The 27821-nt window shown below is 40.7% G+C and overlaps 1 protein-coding gene across 1 annotated transcript; it reads left to right on the top strand.

Moving 5' to 3' along the window:
• Window positions 1-1072: 1072 nt before the first annotated feature.
• ism2a (isthmin 2a) lies at window positions 1073-22479 on the top strand. Its single transcript, XM_034241259.1, has 6 exons — window positions 1073-1547; window positions 8091-8324; window positions 12391-12691; window positions 16345-16476; window positions 18919-18987; window positions 19809-22479. The coding sequence occupies exons 1-6, from the start codon at window positions 1431-1433 to the stop codon at window positions 20324-20326; spliced, it is 1371 nt and encodes a 456-aa protein (XP_034097150.1). The 5' UTR covers window positions 1073-1430; the 3' UTR covers window positions 20327-22479.
• The last annotated feature ends 5342 nt before the right edge of the window (window positions 22480-27821 follow it).

Below are 27821 nucleotides of genomic sequence, written 5' to 3'. Positions count from 1 at the left end.
GATCATTATCGTTATAAAAAAAACAAGAGAATAAAGGAAAAACAGTTATGAAATACTATATGGCAGTAAAACAAGAATGCAGTTTGAAAGGGGAGTGATTTGTAAAATATCCATAAAGAAAAAGAACATCTGCTTACAGTTGTGTTTCATCTGGGTGTTGAGAGAGGTATCAAAGTGCACCAGATTGATGCTTTTAACTTCAATATTTAAAAAAAATCTTCCCGGGGGAGCATCCCCCCAGACCCCCCTAAAGGAGGTGAGGTCCGCTCCCCACTTGTAAAAAAAATAGCACTTTACCCCTGCCTATATGCCGTGAGCTGATTATCGAGCCTTCATTGTAACAGTCGCGGGTGTACTGTGTGTTTGCGTGTGGGGAGTGCTTTTGCGCGTGCTTTATAGTGCCCGTAATAGTGTTCACTGGAGTCCAGCACCTCAGCACCCCCACTCAAAATACCTTTCCGCGCCTCTGCCTTCAACATGGCGCTGAAATCCATTTCCGGGTCACTACCGGAGGACCGAGGAGTCGAGGAGGGGAAATTTGAGAAGCCTATAGAGTATTGAAAAACCTCTATTGAATAGAAAAATACTCTGAGCATGCGCAGTGTCGTTTTACGGCTCAATAGGTACACAGACACTAATTAGAAGAACACAGACTAAAACAGCAATATACAGACGAATCAGATGATTAAACATGATCTTAAAATATATTTTAAGATGTATTTCTTTTGCATTTTCTTTGAATTATTATTTGAATGACTTTCTGCTGACACTAGGTGGGACTGTGCCCCACCTGCCCCTAATGACCAGTCGCCACTGATGTTATTGCCAATACTTAGGTAGGCCTACTTTTAGTAAGAATTTCAATGCAGGGCTTATTTACTGCTTTTACTGAAGTACACGATCTAAGTACTTCTTCCACCTCTTTAAAGTTTAGGGTCCTGTATTAAAGATCAGATTACTTCCAGCATTAAGGACTATGACGCTGCGTGCCTGCGTTACCCTCCCCAGGATCCCCCCCTGCTGACCCCCTACCCTCCCCTCCCTCCGTTGCGTCATCCGGGGCAAAGCCAATACTACAAGCTGGACTGCAACCAGAGGAACCGGACCGAGAGGATGAGCTCAGCCGGGGAGAGCTGCACACCTCCCCGCTCTGCGCGCTGAAACCCGGCCGTACTGAGAGTTCTGCCTAAAGACTGAGAACACAACCTGAGGAAACGTATCGTCGGTTTACTAGTTGCATTCTACATGTGCATGGAATAACCATACCTGAATAAGGAATCGGACACCAGGGATTATAACAATTTGGGATCAAGCGTCTCCAGGCGGAGCGGAGAGAGCGCACGGACAGCAGGACGCCCCCCTCACCTCCGCGGGTACAGACTGAGGAGCTCCGCCACTTTGGAGAAGATCGACCCTGAGCTGTGGAGAAGATGCGGCGGGAGACAGGGTCCTGTCTCCGGCTCCTGACCCTCACCCTGCTGTGGGTGTCAGTCCGCGGGTTCCCCACAACCTCCAGAGACAGAAACAGCTCAGCATCCGCTCCTCAGGTAGACTAGCCCCCCCCCCCCCCCCCCCCCCCCATGCTGTACCGTCCGATTATTATGGTGCTTGTAATGTATTGAATGTTCACACAGTGAACATACACACAGTGAAAATGCAGTAAATGACAGTAAAGCATTGCAAGAATTGTGTAAACTGACATTTTTATCTTTGTCTACTTAAAACAATAATAATGATATTATTCTATTGAGATTTAACATTGACATCATGTCTTACTAATATAGATTTCAGTTTATAATCAGGTTTACGTTTATTTTGTGATTTGTCCTTCTCCACATCCAAGTAAATAAGAAGACTTAACCCTAAAACTTTGATACTTTATATTTATTCAAACATAGCAAATAGAAATTCAAGTTCTCCCAATGTCAGATTTATATTGAAGATATTAATGCCCTAACACCTGTATTCTTTTTTAGAATAACTTTAATCATAGTCGTTTTTCAATCAGTTAAAAACTTCAGAGAATCTTTGACCAGTTTTGGAAATGTAAGAATGCTGTTTGTTATGATTGACTGTTCATACAACATTTACAATTGATGAAGATGTAGTCCCACAGGGCAGTTAAGCACCAGCTGTGGTTGAAAGTTTATTCTTGATGTTGAAAACATATCTATTTTCGTCCCAAAATGTATGTTCAATTATTACTTTAGTACTTTTCCCAGGAATAGTTCCGATAGTTCCTGGGATTTTGCGTTCACACCAAAAAGATCTGGAACTAGAACTTTTTTTTGGCAAACCTTTTCACCCCTTTTTTTTCCCTGCTAGAGAGCAGGGACTTTCCTGGTGAGAAAAAGGTTCCAATTTCTGATTGGCTGGGCGAATTGCAAACCACGGCCCGTAAAACTTTGAAAAGTTTTTGTGAAGCCGCCATTTTATTTGCTTTATTAGCATTAGCCCAGCGCACCAATGGAGAGAGACTAAGACCCCCGGTTCGTGTTGTATCTGATACTTTTCTCTTTCGTATAGCTCGTTCGTTCACACGAGGCCGTAACGGAACCGCAAAAACGGACCCCTCAAACGATAATGGGTTCCAAGGTGGGTAGATCTGTGGACGGAACGCTCTGGGGGGCAAACGGCTCCGTGTGTACGTCCTATACGATCATTTCCTGATAACGATGAAGCCATAGCCCCACCTCTCCAGGATAAGAGATCAACTCAGCGAAAGCACCACGCCTGCTGACCAATCAGAGCTCAGTGTGCGGAGGAAATACAGTTTAAACTGCCGATGCAGGAAAGACAGCCGGCCAAAATCACTGACTGTGTGAAAGTGAACATTAATAGAATATCACCTCCCATCTTCAGAGCAATCTGACTATTATAACATTAGCGTTAAGAAAGCTTAATTAAATATCTGCCACAACATAAGTAACCGGATCAAAGTAACATTACGTAGCCTACAGTCCGCGGCACTGTGAGTGCAGACGTCAATGTGTCCCATTATCATTGATATCACATCATAATGTATCATATATCTCCTTATCTGAGTCAGCTTCTTGAGCCGTACCTGGCCGTGCAACACTCACAGTGTCACATACTGTATGCAGAAGTATTATTTTAAGCAACACATTACGTTGACGAAACACTCGAGTCAAATGCATTTAAAGTCAGATCCACTCGTGTTTTAGACGGGGCAGTGATATCATAAACCTGTTAATGTACGCATTCAAACACTTGTTCTGTTCCCAGCTGTATTCACCTTGCAGGTGCAGCTATGTGGCTTTGATCCTGGATAAAGTGTTTAAGTCATGGATGTTTAAAGTTGAACTTCTTTATATTTGACTAATATTAAAGTTCACTTTTCATTCAGGAAGTATGACGCTGCGCTGTCAGTACGCTTCTCCAGGTTTGTGATTGGTCGAATGCTCCAGATACCACCCCTTTCATGTGAACGCGCACCTCACTAGATAGGACACGGCTGGCTTGAGCGAACGAGTTGATAGCCAGCGTTGTAGGACAGTTTAGCGAGAGTGGCTTTGTTTTGGATTAGGCCAACCGGATAACTCAAACATATCCAGGATAGGTTGAACTAGATTCGTAGTATACCCCCCAGGTTAGTCGCACAGCATAAGTTACCATGGAGATCTAGCCTGCTAAAAAGAGAACCAGCTTCGTAGGACCGGAAACCCCGAGTTTTCCCTGAAGTTAGCCGCCTAAGCGAAAATCCTGCTTCGTAGTATACCCCCCAGGTGTCTTTAGTTTGTTTTGGAGTGCACATAAAAATGTATCAATCAGGTCTGCCTAAATCTTGGAGTTGATGATAGGAGATAGCAGTTGTATTCTGCTGACTTGACAAGAGAAAGTTAGTGGAAATAATGCCCACTTTCTCCCAAATATTTGAAGCCAAATGTTTTCCTTTAATCTTAACCAACATTGTTTGTATTCTGCTCAAGTTGCCAGCAAATATTGTTCCAACAGGTCTATTCAACTTTCAACCATGATAGGGAACGAACACTCAATCTTCAGATCCAAAGTCAGACGCCTTGTCCATTAGGCCACATGGTTACAAAGAGGAAGAGATAGGATGAAGGGTAGAATGCTGACCTATATGAAAGTTAGTGCTCACCTTCTGAACCACATGCTGCAGACACATTGACTCTATAGGTTACTGCCACCGGCCAGTATTGGAGTGGAACCCATGGCATTGGCCTTATTAGCACCACGCTTTTTGACTTGAATTAAATGTATTATGTCAACACATTTCACATAACTGTATTAGGTTAGTTGAAAGCAAAAATATTTAGTTTAAAAATACTAGGTTCAACTTAATATTATTGCTTTCTACTAACCTAATACAGTTATGTGAAATGTGTTGACATAATACATTTAATTCAAGTCAACGTTCCAGTTTTTCAGTGTTTTTGATGACTATCTTGAGCAAAAAAAGGAAAAGGACTTGAAATTGCCTTCAAAGTTTGGCCAGTTTGGGATGGTTGATCAGGTTTGATCAGATACAAGCTTGGATTTTGGTGGAAGAGTGATAGCTTGAAGATTAGACTGCTGACTTCAAATGTGAAAGTTTGAAATGAATGCCCACTTCAAACTTATTTGGAGTAAAAATCCTTTCTATTTGCCATTGTTTGTATCATGCTCAAGTTGATGGTAAACTTTGTTCTTCCATGTTTGTTGGAGTCAGGCTGGAGCGTTCAACCACGAAGGGAATCGAACTTTGCTCAACTTTTGTGAACATACACTGCAGCTCAGACACATTGATTTAATATGTTACTGATACCGGCCACTATGGGGTTTAAACACATGCACTTTGTCCTTGGCTCAGCTAACTGAAAACTACAAGTGATCCGACTCATGAAGATAACTGAGATAGTATTAAATAAACAACGTATTGACACCTTCTAGCCTATTAAGTATTAATGACTGACAAGAACCTCACTGAAGTCCCTTTTCTTGAATTATATGCAGCAAAGTAAACCATGAACTCATTCATCATCAAATGTTTGAGAGGAATAATCTATGTTGAATGGTCGGATTTAGTTTTTTGCGGAACTTTGCTAAAAAACATCAAGCAAGTGCACCAAGACAGTCATATTAATCATCCAACAACAAGAAGGTAAGCAAGTCTGTCTTGCAGCTATAAATAACACCAATCTCTGAGAATGCCCAAAGAAAAAATGTACAAAATCAAACGGAATATTAACATAAAGATTGAGGGTCACCGTAAAACAAAGTTTTAGCAGTATTGTCCCCGTCATGCAATGAAAGGAACTCAACTGGAAGTTTGAATGATTGTATTCTACAGATATTATAAGATGGATGGATGGTAGATGGATGGATACTTTATTCATCCCAAATGCGAAATTATTTTGTTACAGCACCAGTGGGTTCAGGCATTAAAATATTTGAAAGGTGGAATACAAATGGAAACATTATTAAATACAAATTAAAAATAAACATAAACCGCAAATACATCTGCAGTAGAAAATACATGTATCACAAATAATGCAAAAATATAACATGTTCTGGATAAGTTAGAAGGCTCTCTAAAAGACCAATAAACCAATTTACTACAGGATATTATATTAGAATAGTTTATTTTAAAGCTATTATAGAAGGAAAGGAGTCATACATCAATATAACCTCTGATTATACCTCCTGTCCCTCAGTGGCTGTGTATGTGTGTGAATATGTGCTCAGGTATTTCTGGCTCCACTGCTCTCTGGTCTCTCAGCTCCACTCTGGGTTTTTAATAAAATGTGTTCTGCTCACAGGGAGCCTTAAGCCTGACCTCTCCTGCGGCTGCTATATGAACACGAGACAAACAGCCTCTTTATTAAAAATGTTGCTGTTCATGGTCGATGGCCACAAGATAAAAATGACTATCCATGCATTTCACAAACTAGCCATACATTTCCTACACCTTATAGAAAAGTTTGGGAGGATATAGAGACATAATGTTCTAGAATAGGGAAAGTCAAAGTCAACTTTATTGTCAAATTTCTGTGTGAGATACAGACAGAGGTATATATATATACATACTCCTGTACACCCACTTTTTATATGTATATATACTCCTACATAATCAAACATAGACACATATATACACATTTCCACATTAAAATGCATCAATAAAAAATATAAAGCGCAACAGTCAATATATACAAAAATAACAGTCACTTATAAACGGATGGAGATTAAGAACATTGGTCTCCACCACCTGCTTCAAAGTGCATTAAAGGGGGGGGGATCTGTGATTACCCGGGCTAATTTTATTTGAAAAAGTAGTTGTTCTTACTTTGGTAACTGCTAAAAGTTGTATGTTTATATTTATGCGTTTCTTTGTATGATTGTTACTACCAACTGTGAGCGGGCCTGTGGGCGCGGAGGGACAGCAGGTTGTCCAGTAATGACAGGGTTCATGGTTCCATTCCCTCAGAAGTGTATAGATCTTTCTTCTCAGTAAAAAAGATTGAACGCTATACAAAGAGATCTACTTTGCTTTTGTGAGCAAATCCTCTGATTTCTGTGATTCATACAAGCAGCCAGAAAACAGAACAGCTGACTTGTGATAGGCTGATACTCCTGTTCATCCAAAAACAGCTTAGTGGAACAGTGGGTTTTTTAATGACCAACAACAGTTGTGTTGTGTTCTGGTAACAAAAATGATCGACTTAGCTTATTCACAGAGGTAGGCAGGCACTTCTGAGACGTTTTGCAGTTGGAACCTAGTTGCCTTAATTATAACTGCTTATTGCGGGTAATATATCTATGATAGTAAACTTTAAATAAATCTCATTTTGTGTACGTGATACCTCAACTCATACTGGATTTGAGGCTTATACTGATGCTAATATTTGGAGGTAAAACATTTTATTTTTCAAGTCACAGACTGTCAATAGTTTTATCAAGGTCACTGTAAATGAATGTCCTTTTTAGCATTTATTTAAGTTACTTTTTATTATGATGAGTACATTATTATCATACCTTCAATGAATAAAACCTTTGTTGCCCCTAGTGGGATGGGTTTGCGCAGAGAGCACAGAAGAATATCACTACCATCCATGACAGCAAACACCCTGATATAATGATAAAACATGAACAGCATAAAAACATCACAAGGAAATATGATTTGGTAAATAATTAAAAGAAATAAGGTGCAAGTTGAAAACATGTCAGAACACTGCCCACTTTGAATAAGAATGCAAATGACATTAAAACTGACACAAGTCTTAAATTCAATGGCTTATGCTTCCTACCTTTAGCTATTTTTAAATGGTAAAACTAAATGAGTTAATCATTTACAAAGAGAGATCCATTAATTAATCATCTAATAATGATAATAAAATGTATTTATAAAATAGCTTCTCATAGTAATCAAAGACATTTATTGAATCAAATAACTCCCTTTAATATCTGCATCTCACAGCCAGGAGTAGGTGCACTTGGTTACTATCCCGGGGTGTGCTGGTGTTGATTCAGCTGGGCGGAGTTTGCCATCAAATAAGTGTTGAATAAACCCATCGGTGTGGGCGGGATGTGCCGGGTTAGCAGAATAATCCCGGAGACCCAGTGTTAGGATATTGGATATCTAGCTACTTTGACGTTTCGCTGGATTAAAAATAGAGCGGGATATTTCCCAGTCCTTGAAACGCCCAAGGTGCTGGAAGACCAAACAAGGAAAAGTTACGCTTGTTAAGAAATGGTTCTACAGCTTTCGTAGTGGTCTAAATCTAAACATACAGTTTATTTTGTATCAATTTCCTTCTATTTGAGTCAATATTTCCCCCAAAGGATGAATGGTAGACAACACGTTCAGTCAAATCAATAGATTCTGAATGACAGCGGATACAGACTGTAACTTGACGCAATAAAGATATGAGCGGTTGTTAATATGACAATAACTTGTCATTAGAACCTCTGGTTGTTAATAAGGGCATTACACATGGGGGAATTTTTTATTTCCATAGACTATTCACTTATTTCTAAAGTATTTAAATGACTACCAATTTCTGCAGATAAATCCACTTAGTTACAGGCAAAGTCCTCTTTGCATGACTTTGCATCTGTCTTCCTGTCAGGTGAAAGCAGAGCCTAATGGCGGAGATCTCCAGACTCTCCAGGAGCTCCAGCAGGAGAACCTGTTGCAGACCCTTCCCTCGGGTCCGTCCCTCCCCAGGTCCAGACACCGCTGGTCCCCGGGTGTCCTCCCCCTGCCTGAACCCAAGGAGGACTCTGAGACCTTCGTCCTGGACCTGAGGAACTTCCCAGAACTGGCCAACGCCGACATGAGCTCCCAGAACCCCAACATCCAGGTAGGGGTGCAACGGTTTCATGTTTCAGGGTCCACATGTGTCTTTTATCTTCAAGTGCAGTGTAATGTAATTCAGCTGGCTGTGGTATTTCGGACCAAAAATAATGTGCCACCTCTATTTCAGAGGTGAAAAAACTCAAGTAATAAAACAACAGAAAAAAACGTCTTATTGCCATATACAGTTCACTCCCAACTCAGGCATGGCCCTAATAACGCATCACATTACAGAAAATACTTACAAATAAATAGTGTTGGGGTAGTAACTCAAAAAGTATTGCATTACACAAAAATTGTTACATCTGAATACCTTACTTACTTAGTTACACTACTAGTTACATGAATGGACTATTCTGTAACATCACCTGAGATGCACCATCAATCAAATGACACATAACTAAATAAAGTTAAACCCAGATCAGCATACATCCTTAATCTAATCAGGACAGTACTGTACACATACCTCTGTTTCTGCTCTTTGAACATCAGCCATGTTTTCTTTAGCTCAGGTTCCATCATAACACTGGTCCAGGTAGCTAATAGCTATCCATGAAGTCGTGAGTTTAGCCGAGCGAAAAGGGACGTTTTATTCGTTTTTCTGTCCCCCCGTTTTGCAGATAGTCAAAGACCTTATAGAAATGCAAGTAATGAGATCATTTTGTGCTGAATAACTGTAATGTAATTACTGCTGTTATCAACAATAACGCGTTACATTATTGCGTTACAGACAAAAGTAATCTGATTACAGTAATGTGTTATTTTATAGCCTTAACTGTAATCCAGAAGTAAAGTTACTAAGTACATTTACTCAAGTACTGTACCATTTTTTACTTGTACTTTACTTGAGTATTTTCTGCTACTTTGTACTTCTACTCCACTACAATTCAGAGGTACATGGTGTACTTTTACTCCACTACATGTATTTAATACCTTTAGTTACTTTACAGATGTGGATGAATGATGTGAAATATAACCAAGTGTTAAATCAGACTTTAGTTCCACCTGGAGTAAATCCACAAGCTACCCTGCAGTATACAAAGTCATTCAAACTAGCTGCACCTTTACCAGCTTTGAGAATACTTTCATGATCAATCATTATAAAACATATCATATATATCATTCTACAAACTGTGAAGTCCACTGAGACAAATGTAACATTTGTGATATTGGGCTATATAAATAAACATTGATTGATTGATTGATTGAAATGGACCAATCTGCACAATGACTACTTTTACTTTTGGTGTTTTAATTATATTTCTACGTTAGAACTTTTCTACTTTTACTTGCGTAACATTTTGATTGCAGGCCTTTTATTGTAACAGAGTATTCCTACATTCTGGTACTTCTACTTTTACTCAAATACAGGTTCTAAGTATGTCTTCCACCTCTGGTAATCAGATATGATATACATTTTAGGTCATATCTCCAACCCCAGATTGGAAATACATTCAAGTCATTCTCCTCATGTCAAGAAGAGTTCATATTGGTAAGGTGCAGGTGTTTCAGATTAAATCATTGATCACAGGGGGTGGGGATTGAGCAGAGTCCTCCACCATCACTTTCCCCTCAGTTTTTGTTCTCAGCACCATGTATCTCCCTCTCGCTCTGTGAAAACCATCTCTGTGTACATCTGGTTTGAGTAAGGACAGAGTCTTGAGTTACCACATGCAGGACCTTTAACAGTAGGGTGCTCCAACTTGTCCATGAACACCAGACATCTACACTGGTATTTGGAGGAATAAAAGAACAAAGGGGGAAAAGTGGAAATATAAAACATATGACAGCCGAATATAATAGTTCAAAAGGTCTTAAGTATGACTCTGAAACCAAATCCTGGTGGAGTTGGCTTGACGAACAATGGGTTTAGGACTTGTGGAGTTGATTTAGAGAAACAATTATGTGACTCTGGAATTCAGAGCCTGGTCAACATCCGGAATTCTTGGAAGAATTACATGCCCTGCTATTTAACGTCCAAGAAAATGTCCCTCCGTCCTCTGACTTCCTACTTCTGGTAAACTCCTTTGCTATCTGAATGTCTCAATCTCCACCTTCCCATAAAGCTGGCAAGCACCTCAACCTCAAATGTACCAGAAACTGCTCTACTTCAAAGCTCTCTGCAAACCTGCTTCACCTCTCTGATCACTTTCTCATATCTTTCACTCTGCCCCTTTCCCATTATGACAAAACGATATCCTCTAATACTGTTATGGGTACTCCTCTCTTGCTTCATTTGTGCTCTCAGTGCTCCCTTAGCTGTTGGTTTCTCACTCATTTCTCCAAACTCTGTGACAAATACTAGTCTATCCTCATCTCTAGACTCTTTCTGTCCTCTCACCTCAAGGCTGGTTTGTCAGTCCCCTTTAGCTCCCTGGTTGACTGACTCGATAAGTGCTGACAGAACCATCCTATGGGGGGCTGAGAGGAAATGGTGGATGTCCAAACACCTTGACAACCTCATTCCCAATATCTTCTCTTTCTCTTCTTCTATTTCTACAGCAAAAATTACTTTCAATCTAAAATTCCACCCTATTCTGCAACCCCCAAAAACTATTCTGTATCTTCTCCACCTTCTCGATCTCTTCAGTTCCTAATTTCCTTCTTGCGTTCTACCAAGCGATTCTGTCAACTGCTTAGTAAAAAGCTATTCTAAGCCTTGTTACTACTTCCAACCCTGATAATGCTCTCTGGACCCAATCCCCTCTCAGCATCTCCAGTCTATTGCTCCTAATCATTTTCCTTTTTTCACGCATCTCATCAACATTTCCTAAACTAATGGTTGTTTTCCAAAGAGGCAAGATTTAACCCTCTCCTAAAGAAATCCACACTTGACCCTTGTGATGTAACAGACTACAGACCTGTCTCTCTTCTCCCCTGTCAATCCAACACACTTGAGAGAGCTGTCTTTAATCCACTCTCTTCATACCTTCATCAAAACAGCCGTCGTTATTCCTACCAGTCTGTTTCATGGCATGCCACTTAACTGATATTAACCTCCTTGCTGTCACTGAGGAACTGCAGACCGTAAGAGCAGTCTCCCTCTCCTCTGTAATCATCCTTTAAACCTTTCTGCTGCATTTGACACAACTAAACAACAACATCTCCTTTACAAATTTCAGGAAGTAGGAATCTCAGGCTCTGCCCTTTCCCTGCTCAAATCTTACCTCAAACACCACACCTACAGGGTAATAGAGAGGAGTCTGTGTCAGACCCTTGTCAACTCACCACTGGTATCCCTCTGGGCTCCATCCTCGGCCCCAATTCTTTTTTGTCTCTACACCAATTGACTCGGCTCTCTTATTTGCTTTCATGGCTTGTCCTACCACGGCTAAAGAATGTCAACATTGATGACACTGATTCAGTCTTTTCTCCTGTCTGAAAACCAGGTGGCCACACAAATCACTGCTTGTTTTGCTAAAATCTCTCAATGGATATCTGCACACCATGTAAAGCTAAACCTTGAGGAGACTGCTCTATCCATGATCCTAATATCAACATCAGGCCAAAACACGCTAACTGTCACTGCTCTGCCCAACATTGCTGCTACAACCCTGCAGATACACTCTTTTCAACATTGGGAGAACATGTTTTAGAATCTGTTTGGATACACTGGTACTGGCCCACCATTCTGTGAATGGATCAGGCCTATCAAACATCCACGACGTGGTTAAACCATCCTGTTTGCATTGCCCTGCCTTGGCCAATCGGGTTGCTACCCCCTTACTGCAAGTCGGACTCTGGTTCCCTTCAGTATTACTCATTGCATTACCCATGTACTATAACTGCTTTGTAGAGGCGTTTGTTTGAGCAAGTTAGCTCTGTCACCATCATTATATGACACTTCTGTGTGAATGCATATTCTAGGTAATGACGATTATCTCAAATGACACAATCTTTGTTTTTGCTGCTGAGGTCATTTTTGTCAAAGTTGTTCCACTGAAGCAAGTTGTTGAGTATAAGAGTATTATTGGTCTGACATTGTAGTAGAAGATAACAATTTGTATCAGTCTAAATTAGATCATCTGCATCTGGCTAAACTATAAAGCAAGTATTTTGTGTTTTTCTTTCAGGTGACCATCGAGGTGGTAGGGGACTCACAGACGGAGACAGAGGTGGAGATGGACCTGGTGAAAGGGGGGCAGCATAACGACTGGTCGGTGTCCTCCTCAGAATGGGCCAACAGCCACAAGAAGCTGTTCTGGCCGCTGTTCTGGGAGTACCCGGATCAGCTGGAGAACGGGCTGGAAAAATCCACTCAGGAAGAACAATCTGAGGAATACACCTACGACCCAGAGGAGCCCGTGTTGAGTGGAGTGGGCGGAGAATGGGGCGGTCACTGGAACACAGGCTGGGATGCAAAGGATAACTATGGTGAGATTGTTCATCTGATTTAAAAAGTGCTTCACAGACATATTAACAAAATAACACAACACAATAAGGAGACAGTTAAAAGATGATGCATATCAAAATGAGTTTAAAAGAGGACACTGACATATCCAGCCAGTACCAGTGTATCCAAACAGATTCTAAAACATGTTCTCCCAATGTTGAAAAGAGTGTATCTGCAGGGTTGTAGCAGCAATGTTGGGCGGAGCAGTGACAGTTAGTGTGTTTTGGCCTGATGTTGATAGTAGGATCATGGGTAGAGCAGTCTCCTCAAGGTTTAGCTTTACATGGTGTGCAGATATCCATTGAGAGATTTTAGCAAAACAAGCAGTGATTTGTGTGGCCACCTGGTTTTCAGACAGGAGAAAAGACTGAATCAGTGTCATATCTGCCTATTTTGTACATGTTAAAGGTGATTTATCGATTTATGAGGCATTAATGAGGCAAAAGCATGAAGAAAGTCTAAATTCTCCCAGATTGCTGGTCTCATGGGTGCACTGCTGATCCCCCGGAGATAATAACTATTTAAAGTAAGCCATGCTCCCTTCAAAATATGGCTTTGTGCCCTTTATTAATACTTATCCAAACAGGACTTCTAGTAAATCCGATTTTAAAAACAACACTGGACTTGGAACCCTTCAATGTTGCTTTGAATATTTGGTATTACAGTTATATTGTTATTATTATTTTAACGTCAAATATTTATTGTGCGTCACTCAAAAAGGCTGTTCTTAATGTCTGATTTTGGGGGAGTTTGACAACCTCTGAGGCATTTCACTGCAGACTTTGAACGTATGTGTCGCTTAGCTAACTGTATGCCTTGTATGTAGCAGTGTGCTGACACAAGAACACACACATTTCATGTGCTCACCCTCCAGATGACTTTTCACTCTCATACTCAAAGCAAGCTGGCAGTAATTCCTGCCTGATCATTAGTGTGTTCGGCCCAGTTCCAAACCGACCGCTACCCCCCCCCCCCACTTTCTACTCCTTTTGCAGGTCTGCGTGTTCGCCACATTAAGAGCCGTTCCAAATCGATCTTAAACCCTCTTAACAGCGAGTCTGCATTTGTCCTGATTAACCTGCTGCCCTACCGGACCATGTGCAGCGCTGTATGTGTTTGTAGAGTTCTTTCCGTATCTGTATTGACACGTTCCGCCTTAAAGAATGAGCCTCGTTCAGCTGTGAGAGAGACTGCAGAAGGAGTTCACCATCAAAGAGTCAGGGGGTGTAGGGTTCGACTTGGAATTGAGCCTAATGACTTTCCCCAATAGAATGTCATTTTTGATTGGTCACAGAGCATCATTATCTTCTGTGTGGAACAGGGGAATACTCCCAGACCATTGGTGGCTGGTTAGGGTTAGGCTGTTGATATAGTGAGTAAAAAAATGTTTTGGGGAGAAATGACCCCTTAAATTAGGACTTCTGGTGATTTAATGGCGCGTTTCTTGTGCAGCGCGGAGCTCGCTTTAATGCTGCATTCAGACCGAACGCGATGCGAATATTTGCTTCGCTCTAAACGCTCCTATCGCATCGCTCTAGTCGCTCGAGTTTCACCGCGGCTGCCAGCTGTGTTTACTCGCATCATTCAAACAAGACGCGCTGGCTCGGGAGCTACAACTACAACAAAATGAACATATTTTACCGTGATTAAATTGTAATACACGTTTCTAAATGATGCCGACGTAACAACGTACTGACACCGGTTAGTAAAAACCATGAATTAATGCTTTGACAAGTCTGAAGACAGACGGCAGGCGAAAAACCTTTTAGAATGCTTGTTTTCTGAATGGAGCTTGGCTAAGCTAACGTTATATATGCTCTGACCGTCCACACTCACAACAACGGCATATACAGACATAAATAAACCAGCGACTGTATTCTCCATGACACAGACAGTCTGTGGTTTGTACTTGTTTAACTTTTGTCTAGTTTCTGAACAGATCGTATCTGTCCCCGGCTGTTTGAAGAGCAAGCATGGGAAACAAAAGACAGCATTTACCTGTTTGCATCCAGCTAGCCATGCCTTTCTGGTGTACCAGCTACGTGAGAAGCCTCGTTGATACGTTTTGTCTTTTTCACGAGCTTGCTGCGATATATACAAATCGGGTTGGTCCGGTCCAAGGTCTTTAAGCAACAGTTTATCTCCCAAACTTCTCCTTTCGAAAGGATTGGAGATTAGCTCTTGAACGGAATTGGGCGGGGGCCGAGGTCCGGCGACTCCACCTGCACACGAAGCCATTCTCATCCAACTCATCCAACACCTTGGTCACTCACGAGTCTAAAAAACAACTCACGTCAACGCACGTAAGCAACGTGGGCGCCAACGTGAGCGCCCTCGTGACCAAAATATTTGACGGCGCTGATTGGCTGATATTATGTTTCGGCGGCACAGTTTACTATTGAGACTTTTGCAACGTGCTGGTTGCTGCTGTTTGGCTCGGGGGCTCCTTGCACGGTGCCCGGTAATGATAAACTAATGCCACGGGCAAGGCCAGGCAGGAAACATGTGACTTATCAGTAACTTTAGACATCGTAACACAATTTGAAACGAGATTTTATTGTAGATTATACATTTTACTGATACCAATTGTATGATATTTACCTTGTTCATTAAAAATAAAAATATAAAATATATATATTTTTTAAATATATATTTAATTAATTTTTTTATATATTTTTTTGTATGTGGGAAGAGGTGGGGAGGCGCCCCTAGCGCCCCTATGGGCCGGCCGCCACTGTCCCAGACCTTTACTTTTTTAAGGGCATTGCACTTTCTTCCACTAGAAACTGTCCTAAAACCCGAATTTTTTTATTTTAGTGTTTTTCGTACCCAAGAATTGTGGACATTTTGTTCCTTTACACTACAGTAAATACCCCTCTCATAAATGTCCTTCTTTGTGTTATAAAACAGCGGTTGCTAACAAGTGAGTAAATTGCTTACGGTCATCGTTCCAAACATTAGCCGCCTTTAGCTTAGCGGTGTTGACGAGTCATGATGTAGTTCGTTTGTAGCCTAGCGTTAACTTTTTATTTCTCGTGATTTCATTCATATTTCAACAATTAGAAAGTGGTTTAAATATATGGAGAATATCCTGCCGAACAAAACGTGTAAATATCATAAACTTATCATAAAGCGACAGAGCTTATTTTCTGCAATATTCCAATGGATTCCCATTGCTTTTCGTTGAGGGAGTCCTTGTGATGCTAAATTCAGGGTCAGCCTACAAAAATAAGTCATCACTCTACTACTCTGTTAGCATATGATCTAACACTGTTATTTTAAGCTCCTTTTTGCAGAGAGAAAAAAAGGAAAGGAAAAACAAGTCATTCTGGCTCAGTTGTTGATAAAATGTTTTGCTAGCATAGAGTTGTCATCACTCTCACTGCAAGAAGAGGCTTTTGAAGTCCTCCTCCTGCGAGCACTGTTTAAACACAGAGCAGCGTGTCTCAGAGGTCCCACGCTGTCGCTACTTGGCCCTTTTTCTGCTCTCCTTAATTACATAACACACATACACCAGCTGGGAGAGGAATTCACAACCTAACTTCAAAGCCCGCTCTTCATATATTACTCTATAGTTTTGTTTTTCCTCTCTGTGCGCTGTCTGTCCTTCATTCTTCTCCCTGTGTTTTCTCAGAGTACGAGGAGTGGAGTGACTGGGCTCCCTGCAGCGTCACATGTGGAAACGGCACCCAGAAACGCACCCGCTCCTGTGGCTACGCATGTACGGCCACGGAGTCACGCACGTGTGACCTGGAGGACTGTGCCAGTAAGTAACATAAAAATGTTTTAAATTAGGTCAACTATCACCCAAAACAGCAGCTGTTATAGCGGATATGATAAGAAGTGGCATGAATTCCAATTTTAGATGAGCTACCAAGCCACTGCAACCCATGCAATTAAGCTAACTAGTGATAGCAAGTTTTGTGTTTTTTAAGTGAGGAAGAACAAGAATGCCAATTCAGTTCAGATGATCAAAGACAATTTGTCCAGGGAAGACATTTTATTCTCAGAAACACAGCAGAGAGACCAATACAACACTCAAGACTTGAGAGTACACAACAGATACCAGTAACATAATAATACAAAACCATGTTCTCAGTAGTCTTTACCACCCTAACCAGATTGAACAGGCTTTAACTGGGTGATGTAAATGTTGCTTTCTTCCCTTGTCCTTAAAGCATGCTGACAAACTTGTAAGAACAGGTTCTTGAATCTTAACCACCGAAAATCATAATCACGTTCGCAGCAACTATGAAAAATCACACAGTAATCAAGAGTTATTGTTACTTGAAGAAACCCTTGAAACTGGTCTATGTTGAGCAAAGCCAATGATCAACATCTCAGTTTAATCCAGATTTAGCAGCAGAAAATGACTTTTTAACTATTCAATTAAAGGTATCATCAGCATACAATGATTTGCGCCAAGGTGTTTAATACAAAAAAGGGGCAACAGCATTTTACATATCAGATTTTGTATTGTTTGATGTAATAATATTATCGGAAGCAACCATTTTTTTAAAAGTTAAGTAAGACTTAAGGAGCTTTGCAAAACTTATAGAAGCAAGAATATTCAACACATTTGTTGGATTTAGAGAGAAACATTGAATGAAACTTAACACACCTATGGTTTGGAAACAGACATTCTTTACTTCATTGCATTGTTGTCATTTTTTACCCCCAGTGTGGGCCAAGTGTGGTTCCCCCTTAGATGAATTAAAAAACACTGTGCATTAAAGCAACACAACATATACATCAGTTACCTCGGTACACTAGATTGTTTTCCAGCTTTGGCAATGTATGAAAACATCTATATGACGGAAATAAGGTTAAATCTGTCCGTATTCTCAACAATGAGGTATCAATAATCTTTTCAAACCAGCAGCCAGGAAAACTTCCTTTAACGGAAAAGACAAAACCAAACCTGAAAAAACAGATTCACCCACTATTATTAGTATTGTTCACTTTGATGGGCTGTCTTCTGAGTGGTTAAACATTGCTAATGGTGTTCCTCAAGGTTCTGTTTTAGGTCCACTTTTATTCTCTATATATATCAACAGTTTAGGTGAAAATGTGGATGAAGCTACTTTACATGTTTATGCTGATGATACCGTGATGTACTGTGCAGGTCCCTCCATTAAGGAGGCTGGTGTTAAATTACAGGCTGTTTTTAACATTATTCAGACTCAGCTTGCTGAACTTAAGCTTATTTTAAATGTTGATAAAACCAAGGTAATGCTCTTTTCTAAAGCTAAAAAGACACCAGAGCCTGTTTTAGATATTGTTACTATGCAAGGACAAGTACTTGAAGTGGTTACCAGTTATAAATACCTAGGTATCTGGCTTGATGATTGTCTTACTTTTAAACTTCATGTCAATAACCTGCTTAAAAAGCTGAGGGTTAGACTAGGTTTCTTTTTCAGAAACAAGTCCTGTTTCTCTTTTGAAGCCAGGAAAAGGCTAGTCACTGTGACCTTTTTACCTGTGCTGGACTATGGTGATTTGATCTATATGAATGCACCTGCCCATTGCCTGGAAAAGTTAGATGCCGCCTATCACAGTGCCCTGAGATTTGTTACTAACTGTAAAGCACTTACTCATCACTGTACCCTGTATGCCAAGGCAGGTCTGCCTTCACTAACTGTACGGAGGCTCAGTCATTGGTACATGTTCATTTACAAAGCCATGTTGGGTAAACTACCTTTTTATATCTGCTCTCTGATCTCTCGACGAATTGAAAGTACATATTGCCTGAGATCTCATGATGTTGTTTTATTAAATGTGCCAAGTGCTAGGACTGTCTTAGGGAAGAAAGCTTTTAGTTGTGCAGCTCCACTAAATTGGAACAGTCTGCAAACATGTTTAAAACTGAGCACTTTGGTTCCCCTGCATCATTTTAAAACTCAGCTGGGTGACATGCTGTTTGATACTCATGGTACCTGTCTCTGTAAATAGAGTTTGTAAACTGTACCCTGTACATTATGTTGTTTGTCATCCTTATTGTTGTTCTGTTGTTTTTACGTTACATGTGTAACTAATGTCCTGCAGGTCACCCTTGAAAAAGAGATCTTTTGATCTCAAGGGGCTTTCACCTGGTTAAATAAAGGCTACAAACAAACAAACAATTCCTATTTTGTTCATTAAAGTGTAAAATGACAGTATGTTTGTCAACACACAATTAAAGACAATTCGTTTTTTGTTTGTCTTATAGACACTGCAATTTCAGTGAGTGATCCCACACCCATCCAGAAGGACAACAGCACAGACTCCCTGGACACAAGTACGTATTGAGTTTCTGGATAAATGTTATATTGTATGTTGACCTGCATATGAAACATTATGTTCCATTCAGTGGTGGGGAAAAACCTCTGATTTTGATATTTAGAAACCTCCCATGTTGAGAGCTGCACTGCTGAGTATGTCAGAGAAACAATGAAACCGCAACCCTGCCTCCCAGAAACGTTTGAATTGCTTTTAGTTTCCATTTTATTGCTCTCCTGCTGCAGGCAGCGGCCAGAGTACACGATAGTTCTCTTCACTCTGCAAACATAACAAGAGATAGAGCAGGAAAGGAGAACACAATCCAGTGTCTGACATTTTCCTTCTTAACCCACATCCACCATAGGAAGCAAATATAGAGAGAAGCTTTTAATATAACAATGAACAAAAACGTTTTTACACTTTTTAGGGTTATCCCTATGTAGTGTGATAGATAGGTTGTTGTGCATGTAAATGTTCTCCAAGGTTTCCTTCAAAGGGATTTCCTTGATGTTCTCTTAACTATCCATGAACGTTGGTGTTTCAAGCAAGGATCTCTTAAAAGAAAAATGGAAGTTTGCGCATTCCTGTTGTTAAGCTAATTCAGGTTAATAGCAAAATAAACCAGAAAGCCCCACATTTGTTTGTACAGTTCCTGAAATTATTTCTTGGAAAGTTACTGCAGGGAAATGGTGTATTACTTTCCTTGTTTTTGCCATTTCCTTGTTGGGTTCCAGTTGCAATTACCTGCTATCGTTCTATATCTGACTGGTTATTGTATTCCAATAATTATAAGAATGTAAAGACTAATTCAATCAAACTTCTTCCAATCCCCATACCTAGACGTGGACAGCTGTGAGAAGTGGCTCAGCTGTAAGAACGACTTCCTGGAGATGTACCTGCACCAGATGCTGACAGAGCTGCCCAGCTGCCCGTGCTCCTTCCCCTCAGAGGCCGTCTACAGCGCCGTCAACATCCAGGACGGCCCACTCCGTAAGACCTATCGCTGGAGGGACGCCAGCGGACCCAAAGAGCGCCTGGACATCTACAAACCCTCCGCCAGATTCTGCCTCCGCTCCATGCTGTCGTACGATAGCACCACGCTGGCCGCTCAGCACTGTTGCTACGACGATCAATTGAAACTGATAACACGAGGGAAAGGAGCAGGAGCACCCAATCTGATCAGTACTGAGTTCTCACCAGAACTTCATTATAAGGTGGATGTTCTACCCTGGATCCTGTGCAAGGGAGACTGGAGTCTGTTTCACTCAGTGAGGCCGCCTAACAATGGGCTGAGCTGTTTAGAGAACCCCACTGAACAGGTATTCCAAACAGAGCTTAAAGAGGCCAGGGAGTACTGAGAGTATTGGAGTTAGAACAAGAATGGACGATAACATGGAAACTTGATGGAAATCCATCGTCTCCATCCTGCACAAGCACAGAGAAACTGAAATACAGCATTTCTGTGACGATAAATGAACTCTGCAGCCAGCTGAAGTTCTTAGCTGCAGCCCGACAAGAAGGGTCAATAGCACAGAGACGTTATTGGATGATGGTAAAACATGTCTTTTCCATTGTCTCCATCCTGCAAAAGCTAAAAAAAGCTGAACTACATGCTGATTCAGCATTTCTGTCAAGATGCTAATACAGCATTTCTGTGACGATACATGAACTCTGCAAGCTGAAGGACTTTGGTGCAGAGGGTCGATACCAAAGACACATTAATGGTATTTGGCAATTAAAATCCAATTTCCCCTAACCATTGTCTCCATCCTGAACAAGCACAGCAAGACAGAACTGCATAAATACAACGTTTCTTCGGCCATGAATGAACTCTGCCAACCTCATGGCCTCTAGCATCAACTGACACTTGGCTGGTAAACTTGGTTTACTTTGGTAAACGCAAATGTTATAAAGACATTTCTATAGGACACTTGTCAGCTCATCCCTGGTCCTGTATGTTGCTGATACTGTACTTGACCTTGTACAGTATCAGTGTGAGAGGAGGTACTTATTTATTGGCCCCTGAACTATTTTAATCAGAAAATCATTCCTGTTTAGCTGGTATGCAGCCAATAAAGTCAAATGGAACTTTGGACTTTAAATGCTCTACTTCTTCATCTTTACAAAGTCTGACAAAATTGTTGCCAGAGCAGGTCTGGCGTTTCTCTTCCTGTCAACATCTGCCATGTCTTAATTTGCTACACAATGCATGCTCACACGACAAAAAAACATAAGAATAGGAATTGCGAGTTAGGAGCAGCCCCATCTGGATCATGTTGTATATGGTAGAGTTTCCTTAAAAGGTTGTAACATGTCTACAGCATTGATGCAAAATGTGATATCCCAATGACAAAAGGGATTCAATTCACATTCCGTTTTACATTTTTTTCAAGGTCTGCCATCCATACTAACATGTCAAAACAATTGAAATATGTTGGCATCTGTTCACCCAATTGAAATGTTGGTAGGCGGGAAGCCAGTGAGGGGCCAACCCCTTGTTTATACTATAACCAGACTCAACAAAATGTGTTGTGGTTCAATCCCCTTTGACTCATAGGGCTGTTATTTATTAAAAAATTAACCAATATAATTGCTAGTTTACTATTTAAGTTGTCCTTAAACCATAGACCAGGCCTTTTCAACTCTTAAGCCTCTTACACACCAAACTGACACCAAAGAACAACAAAGAACACGTCCCGACGGAACGTCGCCTCACATCTCCTGCGTCTTGGCCATATTTCGCACTGGAACACACCGCAAAGACTTCAGCCTACATAATTTTTCCGAAATAAGGTCCCATGGACCGGAAGTCGATGGTCGTGACTTCGCCACTCTATTGGCAGGGTGTCCTGAGCTGTCAGTCATCAGCCAATCCCAACATGCATAATTGACGACAGCCCACCTTACATGCGCTTGTAGAAGTAACGGCACATTTAGCTGGCTAGCAAGCGTCCGGTGTTGAATTTGGATAACAGATGGCTCAATGTGGCCGTCAACCCTGATGAGGATGCCAAAAATAGCATCAGGACTGAGAGATATGTGAATATTGAAATCACTGAGGGCAAGCCAGTGTGTTTGCTCTGCAATAAGTGCATCTCTGTTGTAAAGAATTTAAACTGCTGAGTCATTTAAAAAAAAAAAAAGCATCCAAGTGTTTAATATAATTTTCTGTAGGGATGTTAAGCAAAACAAATCCTAACTAACAGCAAACTACAAGTGACTATTACAGTCAACAATACTCTACCAGTCAGTAGACAACTATAACATCTCTGAGACTATAATAGAATGCATGTGTGTCACTGATGAAGAGGTTTTGAAAAGTTGAAAGACCAGGTGATGTCATGTATCAACTCGATACATGTGTCAGATACAAGAATTGCAAGAAAAATGTACGCTGATGTTACATCACTGGCTGTGGATGTTGGTTTCAGATCCGTCTTTACTTCCTAATTAAAAATACTTGACATGTGTGTGTTAATGTTTGGATCAAATTAAAGCTGTGAATCGAAAACTCACACATGAACACCATAAAACTAACACTCATGCCTCCTTGACAGACAGGTTAGTATCAATGTTTGCGTCTATCCAGCTCAAGGCTGAAAGGCAACACTTAGGAACATAAAGAATGTTTTCATACCTCGATCACAGAGATGGCTTTCGAGATCACAAACTTTGGCATTCTATTCCACTCTCTCATGACTGTTAAAATATGCCTATAGACAGGGGTGCACATAACTTTTTTGCCCTGGTTCTCAAAGGAGCACCTGGAGATGTTGCTTGGTGCTCATCCTTAAAATGAAATAAACCGTAACTTTTGAGGGGGTCTTGACTTTATTTGCCAGACACACGGCATTGAACACACATGCAGAGGTGAACACAGAACACACATGCAGGGGTGAACACAGAACACACATGCAGAGGTGAACACAGAACACACATGCAGAGGTGAACACAAGACAACATTAGCACGACCAGTAATCCTACAAGCTGTCATCACTACCCTCCTGACTGTTCTCCTCACTGTCTTCCTCTCTGTCAGACATGGTAGCTGATGATGTAGGCCTACTACTTTCTCTCTGGTTGAGTCTGTGATTAGCTGCTTGCATCCACAAGTCAACAGCTGGGTTTGGGTCGAAAGTCTCTGTTGTCATCTTAGACAAGTGGATGTAATCAAATAAGTATGTGAACATAACCAATAACCTACCATAGCCAATAACAAATTAATGTAACTTATTTTATTTTTGTTGTTCATTCATATCTTATTTTACCTTAACATTTATTTATTTATGCATTTTTTTTAATCTTTCCAGTTTTAAAGGATATTTTTGGTTTAGTGTCCTATAGTTTACATTGGAATGATTTCAAACCTGTCTATCTCAATAATTATAAAGGAGTGCCTTGAAAATATGTGTTTACATAAATTGTGATCAAAACGTTTGAGACCCACTGAGATAACTTAGACTAAAGTGAACTATCTAAACACTTGGAGTCTTTTACCTCACTGAGCTGTAGTTATCAGCCTCTCAGTCTGACTGGAGAGGACTCTCCCTCCACATCATTGTAGAAACATCTTCTTCTTATATCCGTTAGAGCAGCTAGCACCAGATGCTAATAACAACAGCGCCGGAACCGGTGCACCCTCCCTCACTCGCACTTTGGCTGTGAGCTGCGGGCGCCAGATAAGCCAACATCCCCCATTTTCATCACTTACAGCGCCCATCGTACAGGGCAAATTAAAAGTGTAACCGGGATGAAAAGGGTGTTACATTTACTTAATTATGAATATTGTTATACTAAGGCAGAAAATTAGGATGAGCCCCAACGGTCAAAAATGTTTTTTTCCCTCCCAGAGCTGCCAGCGCAGCGCCTCCACAGATCTGGCGCCCTAGGCGAACATCTATAACGCCAGCGCTACGGGCCGGCCCTGAGTTCATATGCAACGTGCTCTTTTTTTGGTAGAGGTGCGCATGCGGCTGCAGCTAGCTTGCTACTGTGGCCGAAGGGTGGTTCAGGTTAGGGTTGGGGTTGGAAGTAGGACCCTCCTACTTTTGGTGCTTTAGGTGGGTGCATATCTAAAACAAAATATATTGAATTGTGTAAGCCTTTGATTAAACTTGCATTAAAAGAGTTTAAGAATATCCATTGCTGTTGGAAAATAAGGAAACACAAAAATATACCCACAATTACAAAATAGTCTTTCTTACAAAAGGCAATTTACACCATCAGATGGAATTGAATTTAAATTGTTCTAGCTGTCATACATAAACGTATGTGGACCATTGCAGTTCCCTTACATAAATGCTTTAAACAACTTCTTATATACGTTTTCAAAATAACTTATATGGGCATTTAAAGGAACTGTGTTGTCACCTCAAGATTGGATTAATCATAAATGATAGTGTTTATTCAAGTATAACCAATTGTATGGTTTGATTTGTAGCACAGCAATTAAAAAGGCTGAGATTTACACTTTTACAGTCACCCCTGCATTTGTTTTAAATGGACTATTGTGCTTTCACACGTTAGGCTTTTTGTTGAGCTTTAGATATGCTCACATTACAACAACATGTCAGATAAATGCTGCCAGACTGAATTTACCCTTTTTTTCGGCCGCTCCTGGCAACCGTACTGTAACAGCATGGTTCAATGTGCAGCATGTTTAACTCACACATCACATTGTCCAATTTATGTAGAAGTATCACAGTCTATTGCCTCAAATATGTCCTAAACTACCACCAATTACAACAGCTGACAGGATAAATACCAGTATCCTGGTTACTGATCACTGCATGCTATTTTTTGAGCAGGCGTTGTGGGAGATATATTTGTTCATAAAAGTGAAACCTTCACTGTACATTTGCTACCACTTGGCAAATATCCTGCCTATTTCTTGTCTGCTCCAATCGCTAACAGCTGTCTTCTCCTGCTCCAACACACATTTGCTATGGATTCTCACCATGGGAGGAAATCCATAGACTCAAACATTAAGAGTTTTTGAGATGGAGGAAACGTAATAAACCTAGTAAATCTTGCTTTCATTTTCATGCGGTTCTTTCGAATTTCATTAAATCAAAACTTATGAACAGAATTCACATTCAGAATATTCTATTGTCCATTACATTTACATACAATGGAAATGTGTACAGTATTTGGCACTGGCAAATAAGATAGAATAACACTCACCATACACAGTTTAACATACAATTCATAAACACAAATCATCTTAAAGTGACTAAGTGGCAGTCTTAATAAAAGGGGTTTGTTCTTCCACTGGCTTCAGTCCATTAAAATATTGGTTTTATTAATAATAAATCATTCACTACACATTCAAGTTAGCTGTTGGTGGCAGAATGTCTTTGAGTCTCGAAAAGGGGGCTTACATTTGAGTCAAGGTGTGTGTGTCTGTGTGTGTTTTAGAGTGAAGACTTATTTAAACAGGCTGTTATTGAGGATGGTCACGGATGGAAGGTATAGTATCACCATTTAGCCACTTTATGCAAAAAAAAAAGGAAATCTTTATCAAGGTCTTACAAGTGTCAGCATTATATCATCAAGTGATAATCATAATACAATCATGAGGATAATAATTTAGAAGTATACTGTGTCGGGGAAGCAAACCCTCTCATGAAATAAGATAAGATTCACTGATTAAAGAGGTCTAAACCGCTCCAGCTTATGTAAACACTGCCCAATCTGCTGGATGGTTTCTCGTTACGACCCAGCATTCACTGCGTCATCACAGGATCTACTTTCTAGATGGACCCATGATTGTTGACCAGGGCTAAATCTATGATGGCTGCATCTGTACAACATTAGGTGGTTTTAGCCAGCTGTTGGGTATAAGTAAGTAGGGTAGACATATGGATCAATATATTATCGATTAATGGGGAGAAAAAAAAAACTCAGGATGATCCCTTTCCAAGAACGTGAAAGACATCTTGTTCCAGAATAAACAACGCAATACAATTTCAACATGGACAAACCATGTACAGTATACAATGTACTGTATATGTGAACATATTTGAAAATGAAGGATCCAAGGGGATGTCACAAAGCTTCCGGATGCCATAAATTAAATCAAAAATAACGGACTAAAGCAACAGGTAGAGCCATGAATAATGATCCAGACATAAGCAAACTGCCTGTGTTATGATCTATGCTTATGCTTTTTCCTTCTCCTGTTTAATTTATTAAATCACTCTTATAGTGTCATGTCTGGTTTGACTTCCTGTCTTTGTATGCCCCGCCTTTTTGTATTAGTTTGCAACGCCCTGATTCTATCCAGTTGTGTCTATAGAGTGCAATGACGAGTCCTAAAACCCGGAAGTGAGTTAGCATTTTACTTCCGGTTCCCTTGTCTCAGAGTCAACGGGATTTCTCCATAGGATTTTGGAAAATAGCTGAAAAAAAGGTCTGTGGTTGACACAAATTTAAGTGACGGATCACGTTCTGTTCTACGACATTAAATACATCAGCAGTGACCCCGCTGGTGATTTCACGCGTCTGAAAAACGACGGTTGTTAACAAGTGGCTGAATAGGACTACAGAAGTACGGTGGCGCAGTGGTCTGTGCGTTTGATCATCAGATCAAGGGGGCGTTGGGGAACTCCAGTTCGAAACCTGCTCCCGCCCCACTGCGTCAGGCCGTTGTGTCCTTGGGCAAGACCAGAGCCGTATAATAGAAGAGTTATGACATCTCCGTTCACTCCAATGGACCACTTTTTTACAGCAATGGCGGATCGTGGAGCCTCTCATTCGTTCCCCGGAAGTTAGCGCCAAGGCTAGCAGAGCGGTAGAGTTGCAGCATAATAACATTACATTACATTGCATTTAGCTGACGCTTTTATCCAAAGCGACTTACAATAAGTACATTCGACCAGGAAGACACAACCTTGAAGAAAACAGAATCATATAAGTACATCAGGTTTCATAGAGCCAAACATTTCAAGTGCTACTCAACTGGCTTTAGGTAAGCCAGTCCTTTATTAGTATAAAAGTGCTTCGTTAATAGTTCTAACGCTCGAAGTGGAGTCGAAAGAGATGAGTTTTCAGTTTGCGCCGGAAGATGTGCAAGCTATCTGCCGTCCTGATGTCAATGGGGAGCTCATTCCACCATCTTGGAGCCAGGACAGCAAACCCACGTGTTTTCGCCGATGGGAACTTGGGTCCCCCTCGCAGCGAGGGCGCAACGAGTCGTTTGGCTGATGCAGAGCGTAGTGCACGCGCTGGGGTGTACGGTTTAACCATGTCCTGGATGTAGGAAGGGCCAGATCCATTCGCAGCATGGTAAGCAAGTACCAGTGTCTTGAAGTGGATTCTAGCAGTTACCGGAAGCCAGTTCGTAATAACCGTTCGTGACGGACTTTTAAAGGTAAGAAGAAGTTTAAAGATTTATATTGCGGATATTATCAGTACATCTGATTCAAATTAACATGTGTATTAAAGGATGTCAGTGGATTATCCCTAAATCAGTAGATTTAGGGAACGTTTACAGATAACAGATCAAGCTAGGATACCGAAGCAAGTTAGCAACAGACGTTGAACAACCTTTTAATTGTAAATGCCGTTCTCTTAATGTCATTTGGTCCAACGTTGTTGAATTAGAGAAGAGGGGCTTCTAAACGGGATTGTATGCGGGGGTGGAGGGAGTTAAATATTAGATAAATATAACTTTGGTGCGTGTAAGAGTGAGTGTTTTTAGCAGAGCCATATTGTGTCCTTGTGATTATGTTGATTATTACCTGCCTGTATAATGTTGCAGCTCAGCTGATTTTGGATTGATGGCAAAGGGAGAGGGACTTAAGTGAGTGTGAAAACACAAGGTAAGTTTAATACTACTGTTTTATATAAGTA

This window comes from Gymnodraco acuticeps, unplaced genomic scaffold (assembly GCF_902827175.1).
Source record: "Gymnodraco acuticeps unplaced genomic scaffold, fGymAcu1.1, whole genome shotgun sequence".
NCBI lineage: Eukaryota > Metazoa > Chordata > Actinopteri > Perciformes > Bathydraconidae > Gymnodraco > Gymnodraco acuticeps.
Note: the sequence above shows the minus strand (reverse complement) of the source record. Positions and strands in the feature narration are given on the sequence as shown.